At 36.8% G+C, this 21,432-nt stretch overlaps 1 protein-coding gene across 1 annotated transcript in view; it reads left to right on the top strand.

Moving 5' to 3' along the window:
- The window catches only part of GRK7 (G protein-coupled receptor kinase 7), a 476,155-nt gene extending 454,982 nt beyond the window's left edge, over positions 1-21,173 (top strand). The window contains exon 4 of the mRNA XM_044071009.1: positions 19,420-21,173. Coding sequence (XP_043926944.1) covers positions 19,420-19,765 — 346 coding nt within the window. The 3' untranslated portion in view covers positions 19,766-21,173. The remainder of the gene's footprint in view (positions 1-19,419) is intronic.
- Positions 21,174-21,432: the final 259 nt, after the last annotated feature.

The raw sequence follows: 21,432 nt of genomic DNA, 5'->3' as shown, positions 1-21,432 counted from the left end.
CTGCCATCTCATAGCCTTTGACTCTCTGGTTGAATTCCTCTGTGAGGACTTTGCATATCTTCTCCGTCTCTTGTGTGTGTTTTACTAGGTGTTCTGGCTTCCTCCAATACCCTAAATACATGCCATATTTGAGCTGGCCTTCCTCCAGTTTGACTGTAAGTAAGCATGCAATGTGTGTGTGTGTGTGTGTGTGTGTGTGTGTGTGTGTGTGTGTGTGTGTGTGCTTGTCCACATGAGTGTATATGTACGTGTGTTTTTTTCCATGTTGTCAGGGACAGTGGTAATATGTGTGTGGCCTGTGAGAGGTAAGGTAATTTTGATTAACAATGAATAGTTGCCACATTAAAAAAAAATCACTAGTGATAGGAGTGAATAACTAAAAAATGTTTTAGTCAGGCAAATTATTCATAACTGGTAATAATTGGCTTTATTATTTTAAGTGAAAATATTAATGACCAAAAGGGTACTACACTGTGTATGTGATCGAATTACTGAGAGAAAGATTTCAGAAAACATGTACACTCAAACAGTTAAGTGTCAGGCTTTATATTTTAGAGAAAACAGCAGCCAATATTACTAAACAGAGCTATAAGATTTAAATATGAAGCAGAAGTTAAAATAATACTGGTACGGACAGATTAAATGTATACAAAGGGCAAGGAAGAAAATGGTGCTGTATATACCATCTCTTTAGCCTTTTGAATCTCATGTAGTCACTGCCTCGATCTACAGTGTCTGGTCCATGTATTATTTTATTTATTTTCATTTGATAATCGGGTAGTGTCCGACTGGGCCAGAAGCCCTTTTTCAGCAGAGACCCGGAGAGGAAAGCTCCAAGGAAGATTACATAATTATACATTTGTACATATGACAATTGCAATAGGAGGCCAAATGCAAGTTCCTTAACATTGTATCTAAAAGCATATAACAATGGTAGTACAATAAGCTTATACTATTCATACGGACAAAACAAAAATATATCGTTTTTTTTTTTTTTTCAGGATAAAAATATCACAAACTGAAGCAAAGAAGGCTCAGTTGCCAAAAAATATTGACAATGGGTGGTGGAGAGAAAGAGGTTAGACAGTAAGGGGTTAAATTATTTAGCCTGGTGGAGAACATGAGCAAAGTCTTTGTTTGGTGAAATATTCCCTTAGGGACTGTTTAAATGAATGTGTATCATTGATGGACAGAATATGCTGAGGTAGAGAATTCCAGTGTTTGGCAATGATATGTGAGTATAAAGAGACACCGTGACAGTTTTGGGGCATCAGTTTTGGGTTTTGTTAACCTTCAACAAGACTTTATCAGCAGACCTAAGAGATTTTAGGTTAGTGCAGGGTTGGACAAGATCAGATAGAGCTGGGCAGTTGTCAGGTTTGTATAAGACTGTATGGGCAGTTAGTAGCTGAGTCAGAGTAAGCAGGCAAGGGAGCTCTAACCAGTTAATTTGGAGAAGGGCAGTGCAATGGTGTGTTCTTTGAGACTGATTAGTGGCAGATTTGGCTATTTTGTTATACCAAGATTCAAGGCTATTCAGTTCAGATTTGCAAAGATTGGAAAATATTTGTGAGCAGTAAAGCAGGGAAGATAAGAGATGGATTCTGGCTGTTGCGAGTTTGGCATGGTCAGTAAAATACGATTTAGCCCTATACAGAGAACCCAGTTTTACATGAACCTTTTTAATTGTTAGTGCAAGGTGTTTGTCAAACTTAAGTCCACTATCAGTTGTTAGTTGTGACGCCAAGAAGTTTTGTATGTTCAACGGGTTCTATTTTTGTGCCATTGGAGGAGGAAATAGAGATAGGTGGTTGGCTGTTATTGAGGTATTATGGAAGACCATAAGCTTGGTCTTATTTGGGTTAAGTGTAAGTTGATAGGCTGTTAAGTAGTTTTCAATATTTTGGAGGGCTGCCTGAGTTTTTTCTTGGAGTTCCTTGATAGAGGAGGCAGAGCAGATTAGGGAAGCATTGTCAGCGTGTATCTAAATTCAAAAAGTTTGTCATGTTTGTCATATTGCTTAATACTACTAGGGACAAAAAAATGAAATCTCTTCCTTCTCTACATGACTGGTGACAAGTTATATGATGTACAACAAACACTGTAAGAAACTGAGGGCACATATGCAGAAATATAAGGCAAGTTAATCAGGAATTTGTATTCACAAACAAGAATGCCTTATGAAATATTTAAGTTTGAAAGGGCTATGCAAGACAGTGGCATAGTTGGGAGGTGAGAGGGGTGGTATGCCCTGGGCAGGACTTTTGGGACTGTCACATTTACTTTAAAAAAAGACTGTTTTTAAGGGAGTTCTTCTTTAGAACAGTCCAGTGTCATGTCACGTCTGTGTGTTGTCGCACAGACATCCTGTTCTTCCTTTCCAAGCAATTTTAAATACAGGTAAAGCATCAATCATCCTTCCTAAGAGCTGTATCTAACATTCTTGTAAGCTACTTTACTTTGTTCATGGAATTTGTAAGTGTTCGATCTTCTGTATGTGTGTATGTAAATTGCAAGAGTTAGGGATACCTGGTAGTTAGAGTTACTCAGGCTCAAACCCTGTACCTTAGGTGCAAGAGAAAAGAGCCTGAATTCTCTCCCCCTACCACCACTTGTGATTCAAAGAGCTGAGTCCACAGAATGTTTGGCTTGGCTCATACTTTTGCTCTTTGCTTCTTAAAAGTTGTAGTTTTCTGGAACATCAGCAAGGACTGAATTCAGTAAATAATCACAGCCATTTAAGTTTCAGTCTTCCTATCTTTCAGAAAATGCATGGTAACACAAAATATTTCATTCTAGCAACTTTCAGATTTTATAAGCAATGTTTAAAATGTGTCCCTGGTTTTGGGCCTTTGCCCCCCCCCCCCCCCCATAAATTTTGCTTTTTCCAGATTTCCTGTGCTGCAAAGGTGAGAGATATAGTTGAGTGTCAAGTGCATTTTACAAAGCGCTGAGATCTTCAAGGGAAGAGTTTAGTGCTGCTTATGCCAAGTCTCTTTGCAATGTGCAACTATTGTTTAGCAAATGATATCACTATTTTGGTAAAGTGTTTAAAAGCATTGTTAGTAGCACAACCAGTAGTGTGCTTGCTTTTAGGCTGTGGGTTCTACTCCCACAGTATGTAGATGGATTACCGATACTGTATTGTGTTGTACTTTAAAGGGGGTGGATGGTGCAATCCTGAGAATGTCCTCCTCTGGAGGTACCTAGCAACTATGAACCTGTTATCACTTTGCTATCCATTCCGTATTGCAATATTATCAGCTTATAGTACCATTTTTTAATGTAACATAGGCAATTTATTCTTCAGGGGCAGCATGTACTTTATTTGTAGATGAAACAATGAAATATAAAGTTGTTTGCTAGCAGCAACCTCTTCATTAGTTACAGATCTCTTTAATGCGGAATTATTTAGATGAGTTTTACTTTTGCAGAGATTGTGCATATTTACTGATATTAGTGGATTGTAATGACAGAAGTTTGAGTAGACTTTTAGGTTCATAGGTTCATAGGTGTGTACTAGGCTAATGACCCTGGGGCCTTTACAAACCTAGCACATAGAAGTGCCTGGCATTGTGCCCCTGTCATTAGTTCCTGGTATCTCTATCAAGTAGAGCCACTGGAGTGATCCCTGGGGTGAACTTTCTATTTCCCATCCACTCATCAAGATTTCACTTGAAGAGGGCTATTGAGGTGGTCTGCTTGAAATGTATGGGAAGTCTATTCCAGAGCATGGGTAGTCACTGGGTTATGAACCTGTCCCTCCAGCATGTTCTGTTGATTGTGGTAATGAGGTTGAGGTCTCTGGAGTGTGTGGTGTAGAGGGATTGGGATTTCTTTAGATGTAGCATTTCTAACAGAGCTGGGTCAGACATGGCTTTGTAAGTCAAACAGAGATTGCCTCTTAGTAGACGATATGAGACAGAGAATAGCTGGAGTTTTTTGAGTCTATCCATTTAGGACATGTGTTTAAGGCCTAGGATCCTCTTCTTCAGGTACTTTTGTGGCCTCTCCAGCTGTTGCAGGTGTCTAGTGAGGTACATGTCAAATGGGGCATTATACTCTATGATTGGTCTAATGAGGGAAGAGTAGAGAGAAATGATGACCTCTTTCTTCCTGGATGCAAAACCCTTGGTAATGAGATGTGCCACATAGAAGGACTTTCTGACCACAGTGGCAATGTGGTGGCCAAAGGAGAGGTTGCTGTCAACCTGTGCCCCAGATCTCTTATAGCGCCTTCAGTGTTCAGTGGGCTCCAATCAATGTGGTAATTAGTGGGAATTGAGTTTTTCCCAAAGGGGATGATGATGCATTTTTTGGCATTAAGCTTAAGGCCATGGTTTAACACCAGTCATTGTTCTTACTGAGGTCTTTCTGTAGGATGTCTGCATCACTTGGGGAGTTAGTTAAGGAAATGTTCTGAATTGGGCAGTTTTGTCATTATTGGTTCATACATTTTGTTTCTTTCCTTACTGGAAAAATGTTCAAAACAATCAGGAAGGTGAATCAAAGAACACATGTATGTTTGCATGGTCCTAAATATATGTGCAAGGGGCCTATGATTTGAATACAGCCCAAGGGTAAACTTTATCTGCCACTGGCCTGATGCATTTTCTTTGAATGTGGGTTTCAATGCTGTTTCAATGAATGTGAGTTTCAAGGGCAGAGAAGTTTTAATGCTTAGTCTGTTGACATTGTCAGATTGTATTGCTTTGTTTTGCAGATTTCTGTCAGTGTTTGTGCTATTAAATTTAAAATAAAAGTTTTAAATTAAATCCAAATAATCATTGTAGAAGTAAAGCATAAAACAGTATGCGCATTACAGTATTTATGGTAAATGGGGAGAAATAGCCAAGTAATGGTGGACTGGAATGGCTGCGGGGGGAGGGTTGTGTATGGGGAGGTCCCATTTGACCATGATTTTGTGAGGGGGAGGGGTGGCAAACTCAAATATAGCCCCGGGCAGTACAAACTCCAGCTATGCCACTGATGCAAGAATCAAATAAAACATAAAACACTTATTAAGCAATCTTCATCTCTTTGGCAAAGACCTGTAATTTTGTATGTATTTAACTGTATTATTTGTTAAGTATTTGTTGACTGATTAGTCTAATTAAATAGATGCTGTCTGCAATGGAGCAGGCCTGCGGAGAAAGACTCCACAAAAAATTGTGACTTAAAAGGCGTTAAAAACACACAGCTATACAAGCACATATGCACACTAACTGACTAAATAAAGGGTCTATATTAAATCAGCAAACATTTAAAATAATGAACACTGATTTATCGACCTGTAAATAGCAAAACCTGACAATCTTGAAGACAAGACAAGGAACAGTGATTGTTTTCCCAGGGAAAAAAACAATCACTGTTCCCCCACATCCCGCCTACTTAAATATACCAACTCTGAGATCACACCATAGTGGAGGAAATGGCAAAGTCCTGAAAACGGCCCAGCGATTTTTTTTCCCTGGGAAAACAATCACTGTTCCATGTCTTTGGGATTGTCAGATTTCGCTCTTAAAGGGTCGATAAATCAGCATTCACTATTTTGAGCATTCACTGATTTAATATAGACCCTAAATAAATACATAGCCAGTTAATACATCAGATTGCACAGATAAGACAAAAAGCAATAAAGCATTAATACATAAAATATAGCAATGTGAACAACAGAGTAACAAGAGACTAAAGACTTCTAAATATATTATCAAATAAACATCAATACAAAATATAAGGCTACAGTTTCTTTATTTATTTATTGTATTTTTTTGACATTTGATTACCGGGAAAGTTTGACTGGGAAAGAACCCTATTTTTAGAGGAGGCCCGAGGAGACAAATAAAAAGAAACAAAAATATAACTTTTATATAATTAATATCAGATACGAAACAGAGAAAAGAAACAATTTTGAGATGTACAAAATGCCAAGTACATACATTTTTACATGTGTAGATTAACAGACATATCTAAGTATATCAAAAGGCAAACTTAGGTTTTACAGCGAAGATTAACAAAATGCATCTACAGATATGCATATTAAAAAGGAAGTTTAACAGAATGTGGCTCTGGGAGATGCTCAAATTATAAAGAAAATTGAACAAAAGTAATTATATAATTGACATCAGAAACAAAACAGAGAAAAAACAATTTACAGATGAATGGAAATATTAAAACCCCAAAAGTAGTATCTATTTGGAGAGATAACTACTGAGTGGGGAATAAAGAGGAAATGCAAAATAGATGGAAGAGGTTATTGGCTTCAGATGATAATGTTAGTAAGTGAGCTGTATCCAAGGGATTGAATGAAAGAGTGGATGAAGGGGTAGTGTATATGGAGCTATCAAATTAGAGAAGCATTACTAAAGAGACAGGGAAATAAGTAATATAAAAAAAGAAAAAAAATGAATCGGGTAAGGTTCATACAGAAGAAGACAATGCCCATATTACTAACAGAGTAATGTGTGGCGAGGTGAGTGTTAAGCTCTTAATAGATAAGAGTCCAGGATTTAAGTGATGCCGTCTTTTCAATTTTTAGACCCTAGCAGTCAAGAGGATGTATTTAGATGCCTTTTAGAAAAGAGTCAATTGTATATCTTTCTAATACCAAGTGTCAGAATGCTCCAGATCGTGGCAATGTGGGACTGAAAAAACAGCATCCCCATAGTGGTTTTGGACTTTGAGATTATAGCCAATTGTTGAACTATGCCCTGAGACAGTGTCCAGGGGTGTACAATTAAATGATGGATGGAATGGTGGAACAACTTTCTGGAATGGAAAGGATTCAATGTGTAAGTTTTACTTGAACAGAGGCTAAGAAACAAGAGAACTCAAGCGAGTCAATGTCACAATGTTCTGCTGTTGATGGGAATCTGGAAATAAGTCTAACAATTGTATTGTAGCACTGCTTGGGTTTTGACTGGGAATTGGAAAGTTGGTAAATAAGGGAATGGCATATGTAAAACTGGCCAAAGTAAGCTGTGGTATAATGGAAATGATTGGTTAAGAAAGGTTTTATTCCATATAGTAAGCTCAGGTATTATTTTTTTACAGTTTTGAGAATATATTGGTCAGACTTTATATGATGGTCAGTGGTTTGGTGTATAGTCTTTTTCCAATCATCTCTGTACAAACAGCTGACATTGATAGTATGAATACTTCTTCATGAAGTTTTGAGTTGTGTATTTTATTTTGTAGTGACAAGAAGATTAATGTGAAAGCCATCTGTTGATGTTTCTAAATTGAAGTTTATTTCCTTGTCTGTTTTAGATAAATGAATAAAGTCTTAGTTATACACATACTGGATGTGTTGAGCAGGTTGAGAAGCATAAGGAGCCCAAAACTGAATGTCGGAGGACTCTGACATTAATGAATTCAGACTTAGGGATGGCATTTCACCAATAAACTAACTACACTTGATTAAGTAACAGTGCCAATATCAAATGTTTAACCAGGGATGATTGATAGAAGGTATCAAAAGCTTCAGATAGATGATCAAGACAAAGAAAACCAACTATATTTCCTTCACTAACTTTTCTATGGATGAACCCTGTAAAGCACTATCAGTGCTGTCTTAGTGCTATAACCCAAGCAGAACCCAAGATGAGTGGTGTAATGGAGGTGCTGTGCAGTACAAGTATGTGGCAATTTCCTGTGGATACACCTTTCTGGTATTTTCTCGTATTTGTGAGTGGAGGAAGAGAAGAGTGGATATCTAATGATTAGCTGGTAGATGGGTAGTTCAACTACTGTGTCTCATTTACATACAGGAACTATGATGGACGATTTCCATTATTTGGGAACATAACTTTATTATAGACAGGTGTCTAGTATGGATGTTTTACATACACTACTCTTGGATTTCAGGCTAAGGTGGTTTAGTTGGGTAGTTATTGCTAAAGAGGTAGTTTTGAGTGTAGTAAGGAGCTAACATACTAGAGTGACAGGAACAGGTAGAAACTAGAATCAGGTTGTTTGGAACCTACAGGTATGTTATCTTATAAAAAAGGAGGCATTGACATTGCTGTCCTTAGACAATAATTATGACTGACAGGGGCTGGGGGCTTAACACCCTTCACAACCGTCATCAATATTTGTGTAACAGAGAATCAGCAATGTGATGGTGTGGCTCTCACTGCTATCATTGATTAATATACAAAAGGAAAATGGCCTTAAAGATTTACTGTAAAGGTGCACTGCATGCCCTTCCACACCTAATGAGCTTTACATAATCACTGTCTGCCAGGACCCACTCACCTCAGACTGAGCTCATTGTCTTCTAGTGCAATCGTACCAGCAGAAGTTAAAATTCAACAAGAACTATTTTACACACACACACACACACACACACACACACACACACACACACACACACACACACACACACACACACACACACACACACACAGACACACACACACAAAGATCTTCCAGAATAGACAGAGCAAATGGTATTTCTCTAGCACCATTGCCCTCCCTTCCCAGTTTATTGTATACAGCCATCAGTTAGTCAAAACTAGCAAAACAAGAACGCACCTTACTCTTTACCTTTAAAATAAGCCTTAAATTATAAGAATTAGGTCCGAACAACTGTCCTTCAAATCACAGGTAGCATTTAGCAGTAGGTATGGTTGTAAGAATGAAAAAAAAAGTTTAATAAATAAGTAAATACACATTAATTACGACTGATACTTAAAATATATTAATTCAAATAAATAAGGTAAATCATTTTCTTTCAAAATAGATATGTAAACAGTACAAAACTTGCACAAGGCGATGAAACTAAAACATTCAGACAGAGAGTTAATGTTTAGAAATGATCTAACATCTGAATTGGACACATCTGGCTGAAAGATGCATTGAGCCCTTGCTGTGTCTGGCTTCTAAAATGAAAAATAGAATCTTCTAAGTTCTTATAGGCAGTATAATATAGCTTGAACTCTGTTTCAAGGGGTACCCTTGCAAAAGGTGATTGCAATAATTTCTTATCTCTTGTAACTCCTGTAACTTGTCAATTAATAGGCAATCCTTCTATTTATAGGCACCCTCCGAGCAGGACTCCTTGTGCCTTTAGTTTGAATTTTACAAGATGTTTTCCTGTTTCCACTATTACATACTTCTAGCAAGGGGGTGAAATAAAGTCCCAACAAGCTATACTCCAAATAAACAATATCAACATTGTGACCTAGTGCAAAAGCTTTCACAGAGCATTAAACTTACACTGCATATATTTGCACAGTCAAGAAGCAGAGGTGAGATTATTGCAGTAAATGTGCACATGCAAACACAAACACACACGCACATACATACATACATATATATCTTTAGGCATTTTTTTATAATTACGCAACAACTGAGCATTTTTCTTAATTCACAGTATCCTCAATGAAACTGAATTCAAAATATTTTTTTCTTTGAAAGAGCAGCAACATTTTCCCAGCCTGTTGTAGTTGTTCTCACAATACTGGCCAGCTGGATTTGGCAGTCAGCATGACTAGAAATTTACAAGGTAAATAAGTTGATTAGTATTCTTTTTTTAAGTGTTTATTCTGCTGCATAAGAACATTGCCTCTTATTAGACAGTAGCAAGGGTTTAATACTATTCCTTAGTCCATGATATGATTGTGTGATTATGCTGTTTTCTGATGATTGTTTTTCTAGGCAATATTATATTGTTCCACCTCTGATTGGATAGTGATTAATGTGGTAGATGATTTATATGGCTGATGACTCTTCCAAAATGTTTTTTGGGGAGATGTTAGAGCTTCTAAGACATCTCTTGGCGGTAAATCACAAAGTATCTATTAGCAGATGCAATTCAAGAATAAGAAAAGGCTCAGAAGCACAGACAAACTACATTTTACACAGTAGTAATTTTAAGCCTTAAATCCTGCAGAAGTTATGGTTTGCAAATTAAGTAGCTTCTCAGCCTAAAATAATCATCATCAACACCCTTTTTCCCATTTTATACATGGGGTCAGGGAATCATGTTAACCTTTGCCATCTCTCTTGATTCAATGTGACACTCCTGCCTTCTTCGGCACTCATGCCTGACTCTTGCAGATCTTCTTTCACACAATCCATCCACCTCTTTGCTGGATGTCCTCGTTTCTTCTTACCTTCTTCCTGTCTGTCCCAAATCTTCTTCATCAGATTGCCTTCTGCTTTTCTGCAGATATGTCCAAACCACTGTAATATGTTCTCTTTGATCTTTTCTGCAATTGGAGCTACTTTGGCTACTGCTCTTATGTCCTTATTTCTTCGTCTGATCAACAGTGTGCATCCTACCACCCTTCTCAGGCACTTCATTTCCATCATCTCTAGCTTTATCATCTGCTCTGCCTTTACTGCCCAGGTTTCTGTACCATACAGTAGTACTGGTCACACCACTGTCTTGTACACCTTATTTTTCAGCTTCTTTGGCAATCTTCTGTCATAGATTATACCTGACAGTTTATGCCAGTTGGCTGCAGCCCCTCCGATTCTAGCTTTGACCTCTTCATTCAAAGTTCTATTCCCCTGAACCACCCCTTTCAGATACTTGAAGCTATTTACCTGTTCCACTATCTTCCCTTCTATCTCAGTTTTTAGCTTCTTCTGATTTCCCCAATTTGTTGCCTTTATCACTGTCTTATCTGTGCTTAGTTTCATCCCATGTGCCTTCAGTTTTGCAATCCATTGCTCTATACTTTGCTGGAGTTTTTGATCAGAGTCTGCCTGTAATGCCACATCATCTGCATACAGCAGCTTTGTTGATCTGTCCCCTCCAACCTGTTTGCTAATGTAGTCCATCACCAGTATGAACAGCAGTGGGCTCAGAGATGAACCCTGGTGTGCACCCACACCCACTTGGACCCCCTCTGTGAGGCCGAACACTGCTCATACATGAGTCATTGCGTCCTTGTACATAGCCTGCACCAATTCTACCAATGCTTCTGGGACTTTGAACCACCGCAGTACTGCCCAGATCAGCTTTCTTGAGCCCTTGGCATATGCTTTCTTCAAATCTAGGAATGCCCAGTTGGACTCTTTCCTCATCTCTAGCTTCTTCTCAAGTATCTGTCTCACTGCAAACATCGGGTCGGTTGTGCTGCATCCTGATCTGAATCTGAACTGCTCATCTCCCATCTTACATTCTACTGCTCTGCATATCCATTTATCAATCACCCTCTCCAGAACTTTCATGCAATGTGATAGGATATTGGTGCCTCTATACTGCCCATAGCTGTGGATGTCCCCTTTCTTCTTGTACACTGGCATGAGTATGCTTATTCTGCAGTAATCTGGGATACGCCTGTCTCTCTACACTGCTATGAGTACCCTCAGGAGCCATGTCTCCCCATCTCATCCAGCATCTTTATCAGCTGGCATAATGGTTAAAGTCTTTGCTTCCCATGCACAAGCTACAAGGTTCACTCCTGACCTCTGACCAATGCCTGTTTGGAGTTTGTATGATCTCCCTGTATCTCTGTGGAGTGCACAGTATCCCCAAGATAGTAGAACATGGATCACAAATTGTGCGCTGTGGCAGGGCTAACCACTCGATGGTGTAAAAGATGGGTCTAGGTAATTCGGTCTCAGCCTAAAATAACTGCTGTGGTAAAATAAAATAATATATCAGATGTGTTTCTCTCTGTGATAGCAATCTAAAGAATGATTAATATGTGTGCAAGAGGACTGGAAATATGGAGGGTGCAAACTCCAAAGAGGAAGGTCCCATGGGCTTTGCTTCTACAATTGAATGAGCAATATATTTTGTCTTCACTTAATTTTTAATAACAGTAATTCTGGAGATCCTTCTTGAGCTGAAGCTATGAACATATAAAGAGTTTGGATAAATGAAAAAAATTGCAGTATTTCAAGTATTTCAATGCTACGGGTCTATATTAGATAAACAAACTTTTGAAAGTTCGACTGTCATATGGTCGACACCATATGATTGAACTTTCAAAAGTTTGAATAGACAATGAAAAAAAATAAACTACACAAAACACCTACATGAACATTTTAAGCAGGGGGGCAAGACCAACTGCACCCCCACACCCCCTGCTCTTTAAATATACCAACTCTGAGATCACACTGCAGTGCAGAAAAGAGAAATCTTCACATTCCACACTGTACAGAGATCTCCATTACAACGTTCGAACATTCAAAAAAACGATCATATGGTGTCGACTATATGACACTTGAAATTTTGAATGTCTTAGCAGCTTTAACATTTCCAAAGCAACAGGCATGTAAATCATCTGCTGCATCAATCACCATGCTACCCAAATTAAATACATTTGGAATGCCCTATTCATTTATATATCAAACACTCAGATACCTAAGTACGAAATCCCACTATCATAATTAATCCACCACACATTGTTGCTTTTCATTTATTTACCAGCACAGAGACAATTCTAGAACACCAGTACTTTTGTATTATCGCAATCAGGAGCGAAATGTGTCACAACTCACTAAATAATGGCAATGTAGTAAAAACATGTTAACCGAGACCCATTTTTTACTGGTATGCAACATCGTAACTTGCTGAAAAACAGAAAATAATATCAATTTAATATATGTGCTGTGTCACTATCACTGTGCAAGTATCACTTAACAGGAAATATGGTCAAAAATGTGTGAATTTAGAGATTGCATTAATACCGGATCGTGACTGGCTTCTTTCACAGGAACACAACTATCCATTTTTTTTAAGACTGGCGGGCAAAATCTGTATTGGGGGGAGGGGGTGATCGTCCTTATTTTGAAAGTGTGTGGAAATTTCTGTGTGCGTGGCGTGTGTAAGGAAATGTGGAACAGCAGTAGTAAGGATACAGTTATCGGGAATACGTGACTCACCTGGCAGGTTTTCACAGAGTGCAGCTGGTGACTTATCTGGCCATCCTTTGCTACTGGATAATAAAACTGTCACAGCACATAACTAGAAGGAGAAACACATTGTTTTTAGGAAGAGACCAAAATAGGAGGTAAAGTATATGGACATTCTGCGAGTGCGAAAATCTGTAGACAGTTACAGGTATATGTTCATTGCCATAATTACTAATGTACATAGCAGCAGTTGCAATGTTACAAGGAACATGATCTGTATGACCTACTTTACCAATTTTTATTACAACAAACAAAAAAAAAAAGATCTGTATCGTTTTATTTGAATTCAGTTACTAAAATGTTTCCTATATGCTATATGCCTTAAGCTAAACTGAAAATGCATTGAAGTTTTTTCATAAAGCGGCTTTCATGATCTGGTTGCGTTAATACGCAACTACCATGGCATTTGGCATGCAAAAATGAATGATCATAAAACATTCCTATCTCTTGTTCTCTGTCTTCATATTTCCATGTAGAATTCATTCTCCATTTGCTAAATCCGCCTTCTTCACAAACACTATGATTCCCTTCTCATTTTAGTTACCCTTATATTTATTTTTTATTTGTTATACGTATTGCAGAATGTAGGAAGGCTCTCTCAAATGTCTGTTGCACATCCATGATTTACTATCTTGATTCCTGCTTTCGGACATATCTTATTGCAGAATCTTATTTATGAATACCTATTTGCAATCTTCTAATAATGTGTTTTTTTTTTTATTTTTGGACCAAAAATCCTCCTCATAAAAGACAAATCAAAGTGTTTAGAAGCCCCATGAAAATTCCATTGCCTATTCAATCGTTCATTGATTGCCGATAAAGACCATAGAGTTAGTTCTAACTTCCCATATTTCCTTGTTTATAATCATCAAATTTAAACCAAATTTTTTGAGTTACAAGACAAGAAGAGCTCATGGGTACACTTTACATTTCCATGTGAAACTTTCTTTTCATTATGATCAGATAATGCAGCTGTATTACCATGTGCATTATATATATGGGTCTGAAATATCATTGTCAAAAGCTCCATTGAAAAGCACAATGAACGAAGGAGCTACTAGAGTGTTGCAAAGCCATTCCTCCTTCTCTCCCTCATGTAGGTGGTTGTACTTCCGCACCTCTCTGCTCAGTTATGAAATAAACTCAGAAGTCATCGCATAATAAGGAAAAGGAAAATACGTGTCTTGGCATCGGTCTAGTATGAGCTTCTTTGGGTGCTGTTGAAAAATCTGAGGACCATAATTACAAAAGAACTGAGAACTACAAGTGCAAATGTGGGGAGGACATAATAAGTGCAAGGCTGCAAAATCTCAGAATAACCCCCACTCTGAAGTACAGTAACCCTGGAGTTCCTATATGGAAGAGTCATGGATGTGGGAAGCACAGCCTCTTACACCAAAGGGTGCAGGAGTGAATGGAACCACACAAAGGCAGAAGAAACATTAACATTTTATTAGTCCCCATTTTTTTTTGCATCTGCCATCTGAGGTTTTTAGTGATGTATTTGGTGAACAGGATGATGTTATTAGTGACTAATAATATACAAATGTTACTGATCATAAAGGGGAAAATAAAGCCGTAACTAATAACAAAATGCTTTAGAAAAAGGACAAAGCAAAAAGATAAAAACTTTAATTGAGCATTTACCATTCAGTAAGTGCTTTCATCTTGCTTCCCAAGACTTCTTTAGACTGAATAAAACAAACAAGAACACCAATATTTAAACCAAATTCAGATCACATGCTTCAATTAATCAATTAACGTTTGATACCTTTTCTTTTTAAATAAACCTTTTCATTAAGACCCAGAGGGTAACATGCATTTAATTTCATCTGCCACAAGTATTGTCTCCAATCCAGTTCATCCTCTGCATTAAACATATTTTCAAAACCTTGCACTTGATCTAAAACTACAAACTTAAAATCTACCTTTTTTATAATGTTTGCTAAATGCATTTTTGTCATCACCAGTCATTACAGCACATTTATGTTCATTAATCCTTTTGTATAACAGTTCCCTGATAGTTCTCCCAACATAAAATGCAGTACAAGAGTTTCATAATGCTAAATACACAACAAATTTGGATTTACATGAAAACCAGCCTCTAATTTTGCCATACATATTATTAACTATTAAATTCATAATCCCTGTGTATGAATATTGACAATAACTGCAAGTAAAACATTTAAACATACCAGTATTGTTAAGTTTAACACTAGGTATGCTCAATTTTGACTGAACTGCGGTGGGGATGCTGCGGTAGCGTTGTCGCCTCACAGTAAGACGTTGTCCTGTTCGATTCTCAGCTAGAGCGTCTTCTGTGTGAAGACATGCATGAATGGGCGTACCTTTGCTGAAGGTTGTGCATCAGGGCTGGCAACTCAGTACGTAAAAATCTACTGCCAAGCATTAGCGGACCGGAGTTCCACTGTGGTGACCCCTAACCGGGAAAAGCAGAAAGATACAACAATAACATGCTCAATTTTGACTGAAAGAAATTTTCAAAACTCTTGCCCCTTTTCTAAACAAATAATGGTATTTCAACTACTATTTGCTTCACTTCTGGAAAACTGCTTAAGATATTCCAATTTTTAGATATTATATTATAATAGCCCTTTCATCTACACTATTGGTCAATAGCATAGATGTGCTATAATTTATATTATTACTTTCTTTTATTTTTGGAGCTCTTTCACAATTTTTCCTTAAATTAAAAACTTCATAAAACTTCTCTTTAACATTTTTTTTGGGTACCCCTATTTAAAAACTTATGACGCAGGGCAATATGCAAACATTGTGTATTATAAAGTGTCTAGTCTAACAATAAAATATGCAGATTTAATTTATCCTTTATTTTTAGGTACAGATGAAATAACAGCATCACCCAAGTGTGCTTATAATAGTGTTCTTCCAGATGTTCTTTCAGTAGCAGAGTCTCAGCTGGTCTTTACTTTATCACAGTTTTAAACATTAAACATTAGACAACATAATATGTCTATATTTGAACAGGATGGTTTAAGAGCTACTTCCTCCTAGTTTATCTACCTCTCCCCAAAACAAATCCTGAAGAGACAGTGAGAGAGAGAGAGAGAATGAAAAATGAGAAAGATAAACATTGCCTGTTAACATTCCATGATTTCATGTACTTACTTACAGATGCGTCCATTTTTTTTAGGTCAGTAGTAGGTGACCAGAAGTCTCAATATTATCTTTGGCAGAAGTATCTTTCAAGCATTGGTTGGTTTGTTGCTATTTGTTAAATGAGTTAATAAATACAAGGACTCATTTCAGCCACAACCTGGAAGTTTCAAGACATAGTCTGGAAAAGGCACATGCCTTTTAATAAACACTGATACATTAGATTTACACAGCAGAAGCTTCAAATGTAATTTGCAGATAGTATAATGAGTATAAATACATGTGCAGAAAGAATTAAAAAATAATAAGGATGTGTTGCCATTTTGTTGCTTCTAGTCCAGCCGCAGAAGAGAAAAGGAAATAGATAGTGTGAAACAGAAGCAAAAAAAAAAAAAAAAAAACAGTCTGACAAAGATCTGAGGAAGAGTCAAGAAAATTGAAAAAAACAGATACCCCAGCCCTGGTGGATATAGATGAAGGAGGACTTTCTTTTCTTGCTAGAATTATATTTGTTGTCTGAAGTTGAACGAATAAATGAAATACACTAGATAAAACTAGTAAAGTAATGTAAGGTTAATTGCTTCTTCCTGTTTGTGATCAAACTGGAAAAGGATATGGTGGCTGCCAAAAAAAGCATTTACTAGGAAAAGGAAATCAAAGTCTAAATTAGCCATACTTGAAGTAATGACTATTGTAACAGAGATAATAGAAAAGTAAGGTCTTTAGAAAAGGGCAGAAGTAAATTACACAGAAAAAAATGGGAACCATACATGGAGAAAAATGTTTGGTGGAGGAGTGAGCTTGAAGAGAAGGCAGGAATTGAACAATCTATGTAATGTTAGTTTGATTACATCGTATAGAACAATATATGTTATGTGTAATGTTTGTAAGTGTGAACGTTTGAATATGATTTGATTATTTTTAAATCAATCTAAGTCTGAATATATCACAAGTGATAACTGAATAAAGTTATTTTTAAAAAACTTGGAAAAAGATAACTCTAGAGTCACACTAAGAAATAATACCACTCTCTTAACAAATAAATGAGTTAGGAACAATTCCACAAAGCACAGTTAACTGAATGATATTTCACATAGCTTAATTAGTCAAAAGCATTTCCCTTAAAACACCATCAGGAGTTTTTAATTTATTCACTTTGTAGAGAACAAAGTCCCTCACATCAGTAGTAGTTCTGCTCCCCTACTCCTGCCCATCATTTTACAGAAATCCAGTGTCACCAAATTTCAGAAAGAGGGACCCCCCCCCCCCACATGCATTTACATCTCACCAAGGTCTGGTAAATCCTCTTTTGTGAACTGTGAATTCATTGCTTCATTTCTGATAACAGCAACATATGTTGACTGTTTTTTTTTTGGTCTGCCCTAGACCTTGAATAAGCAAATTAATATAGTAAGTAAAAAAAAAACAATAGTGGTAATAATAAATGTAATAAATGGAGCCCATTTGATCGAAACAATATCAAAATAAATATCTAATGTACTGTGGACAAGGAGTGGGACAACTGAAATGCAGGCATGCATACATGCACTAGACAAAATATGTATATATGTATACAGTAGAGTAATATAAGGTTAATTGTTTCTTCTAGTTTGTGATCAAATTTGTAAAGTTTCACTTGGTAACAAAGTTTAACATGAAATGCATAAAAAATTAGTAACTCCCCCAAACTGCCCCATATTGCTTGGTAAAGTGTTTGACAGTAATAATTTTTCTGAATTTTCCGGAGACGACCAGCACTTTCTTAGCAATATAACCTGGTTGAGTAATACAAATAAAAATTTATTTATTTTTATTTGACATTTGTTAAAAAAGACTTCAGATTATATTTTTGCACTGCCGACGCACAAACTGTATTATATTTAGATTTTACTTCTCTGTGTACAATAAATTCAGTGCAAGTAAAACTTCTTCAAATGCACAACTTCTTTTTCTCCCTCAAAGTTTTCTGAGCATTCATATCTGTGTCCAACACTAAAGTGGGCTGATAAGACAACTAATAAAATCAGACCTCCTGAAAGCAATACCTTTACCACCATGAATGGACATCAGCTTCATCAGACTGGCTTTCTTCCTGTCATCTTCACTAGAAAATAAGCATATAGAACAATGAACTATACATTTAATACATTATTCTGAATACTTGTAATGCATTGCAGCTTCGTTTTGTCATAGTGTTGGAGGAAAGTCATTAACCTCTTTCAGGTAACTTGCATCTCACTTTGAACAGTAGTCAAGAGTGCACTGACATAAATGCTAAATGGTGGGTAATGCCTGGTGCAATATATTTTCTGAGGCATGACCAGGCACACCACTAGTTAGCAGTGACTAGATATCATGCCCCCACCAACTACTAGCACTACCAATTTCTAAGGAGTGCATGTAGGTTCATGGCTCCAAAACCTGTTGTTACTTCTGTAGATGCACTGGGAAATACGCCGTAGAGATAATTTTAAGAACATTATGACAATGGATTTTCATTCAGTGGCATTAGTTCAATGAATGTAAATTCAATGAGTACTTTCTTTTTTGAGAAAAAAAAGTAGCCCTAGGCTTTAATGGGGAAGGGGGTCCCCACACATTACCATATTGAAACATAGTAACTCTGAGGTCATATAATCTCAGAGAAAAGGGTAATTCTCAGCTTTGGAAATAAACTATGTCTCCCTTCACCTCTGATGCTGTATGCCTCTTTTGATGAGTTACCAACTTGAAATATTCTATTCATATATTGTCAGTATGAAGAATGCATGTTTGCAGACCATGGTTAGAAGGCACTTGATGTATCCACGTAATTGCTAATGTGTCTAGTGTCAGATACATGATTAAGCATTGGAATGGGGTTCAAATGTCCCCAAGAATGCTAATGTAATTCACCATATATGCATCTGGGATGGCTGCATTCTGGTATTTGCTGCACTCCTTCAGAAATGGCATCAATGCTGTCTGAAGTCAGAGATGTTTAAACAAATATCTAAATATCTGCAGGAAAGCCCCAGAAATGAGAAACATTGGTTATTATCTGAACTTAAGCATAATATTTGTGTCCTCTGCTTTCAGTCAAAAATTTTTAAATTGCATTCCAGTAAATTTCTTTTTATTGTTTATGTTTTATTTGCAGTGAGCTTGCAATAGGAGACTGTCTATATATGACAGGCAGTGAGCAGTACCACAGCATCTCAGTTTGTTGCACATATTAATAGTCTATTAAACATAAGAGTTACATTTAAAGAGGCAAAAATTCAATATATATGATCTGAGGGACAGAAATAAATGACTTGCAACACTGTGATGATTTAATATAAAAATTCTTCTCACTGACTGTAATTATATTTTCATGTTTCCATCAAAGTAACTTACCTAACATCTCTGTTGTTTGTATTACAGGGGACCAGATGATGACCCTCGAAAACATCCATTCTTTAAAACAATCAACTTCCAGAGACTGGAGGCTGGCCTCATTGACCCGCCTTTTGTGCCTGACCCTTCTGTTGTATATGCAAAAGACGTTGCAGATATTGCTGACTTCTCAGAAGTGCGAGGCATAGACTTTGATGAGAAAGACAAGAAATTCTTTAAGAAATTTGCATCTGGTGCTGTTCCAGTTCCCTGGCAAGAAGAAATGATAGAAACTGGACTTTTTGATGAGCTCAATGATCCTTCCAGGCGGGAATCCATGGGGGGTGGCTCTTCAAGTGGAAGCTCCAAGTCAGGTGTATGCTCAGTTCTGTAAAATCACTTATAGCATTTGACCTATGGTGCATGTATAAACACTTTGACATTTTCACAATATGAGTTAAACAGATGAACTCTGCTGAGTGTTGTTAAAAGGTATAGAGGCAGTAGGCCTTAATTAATTGACTGGAAGCACTGCGATGGTCCTCTTCAAAAGGAAGCAAAATAATATCATCAGAGTCTAAGACACTCACTGTAGTACTGCACCAGTGGAGATTATTTTGCTCATGGCATGGACCAGATTTGACAATCCTCAATATTGCATGCAATATACATGTTTATGGAAGATGCTCTGTGTTATTCTTCACCTTTAAAGGCAGCTCTGATATAAAACCAAACAACTGAAATCTGGGGACTGTGGTGGTCATTCCATTGGACTGAATGCCAAAAAATAATTTTTGCCCTTGATCGTTAAGCTTTTAAGGTCTATATATGCTAAAAAGATTCAGTCTTCTTGGTTCAAAGTGGTCATTTGGCATAAGTGTTTATTGTCACATGCTATATTGCAGTGTGAGGTTTGAACACATTTGTTTTCAGACTGAATGATTTGTCACTTTGCATGGTATGTAGTTTTCTAAAATTGCACTAGTAATTGGTAAAATTGTAGTATAAAGTCAGTCATTCAGGAGCAGCCGAAAGAAGAAGATTAATAAAAAATGTCTGTCTTATGTTATCACTTTACATACTAAACAAATGTTACATTAAGATGTGCTTTGGGCAAAGACTAGCACAATCAGGTGATGGAAGACAGATATCTGTTTGAATAACATATCAAATGTTGTACAATGTATCATGTCATATTATGCCAGACAGACAGACAAGAGATTTTTACATGCATTCATAAGATGTTTAAATTCTATGTGCTGTACTTGTACCTCGACAAATGGCCAAAAATGACACCTAATATGACAAGTATTGCTTTATGCAACCATTCTTACTGCATAAAAAACAAAGCTGCAGATACACATGCTATTTAACCTAAAATGTTTATAGTTTGCTTTGAGTATAAAGTTATTGTATTGATTTGTAGTCAGATAGGTAAAATGGAATATAAATGTGTTATATGTAGTGCAGAAAATTAGGCTGCACAGAAAGCCATTTCAGGAATTGCTCATATGTTTCTGAAAACCAGTGTTCTGATATTTTCAGAAGTGCTTTAAAATCTTTTTAAGATCTTATAATGCAACCTTTTTAAGTTTTTTTTTTTCAGTTTGCAAGACATCACTTATGTTAGTGTCTTTACTACGTCGTCATTCATTACTGTATAGTCTTGCACAGGCATACCAATGAGTGTATCTTTCAGCATTTTTTGTAAAGAATGTCATGAATAGTTTGAAATGCTAGTACACAAAGAGGTTTGTAACACTGACACTGTAGCACTTCAAACACACAATAAATGGATTCTGATGCACGTGATAAATATAGAGCATTTTTTATTTTAAATGAAAGGTTGTCATAGCTAAACAAGAGTGGCTTTGCTTTCAGACATGGTTTGGTGGTCTTAATTTCCTTTACATATTACACATCTAAATCATTTAACACGGTCTTATTTTTTTCACAGCCAGTTTTCTATACATCATTCCCTTGGTATTATGTATGTGCTGAAATCCATTACTGTGTACACATTTCAAAGTATTCACACATCTCAGTGCTTAGTGTTCCTTC

This window comes from Protopterus annectens, chromosome 5.part0, assembly GCF_019279795.1.
Source record: "Protopterus annectens isolate FY-2018-M chromosome 5.part0, PAN1.0, whole genome shotgun sequence".
Taxonomy (NCBI): domain Eukaryota; kingdom Metazoa; phylum Chordata; order Ceratodontiformes; family Protopteridae; genus Protopterus; species Protopterus annectens.
Note: the sequence above shows the minus strand (reverse complement) of the source record. Positions and strands in the feature narration are given on the sequence as shown.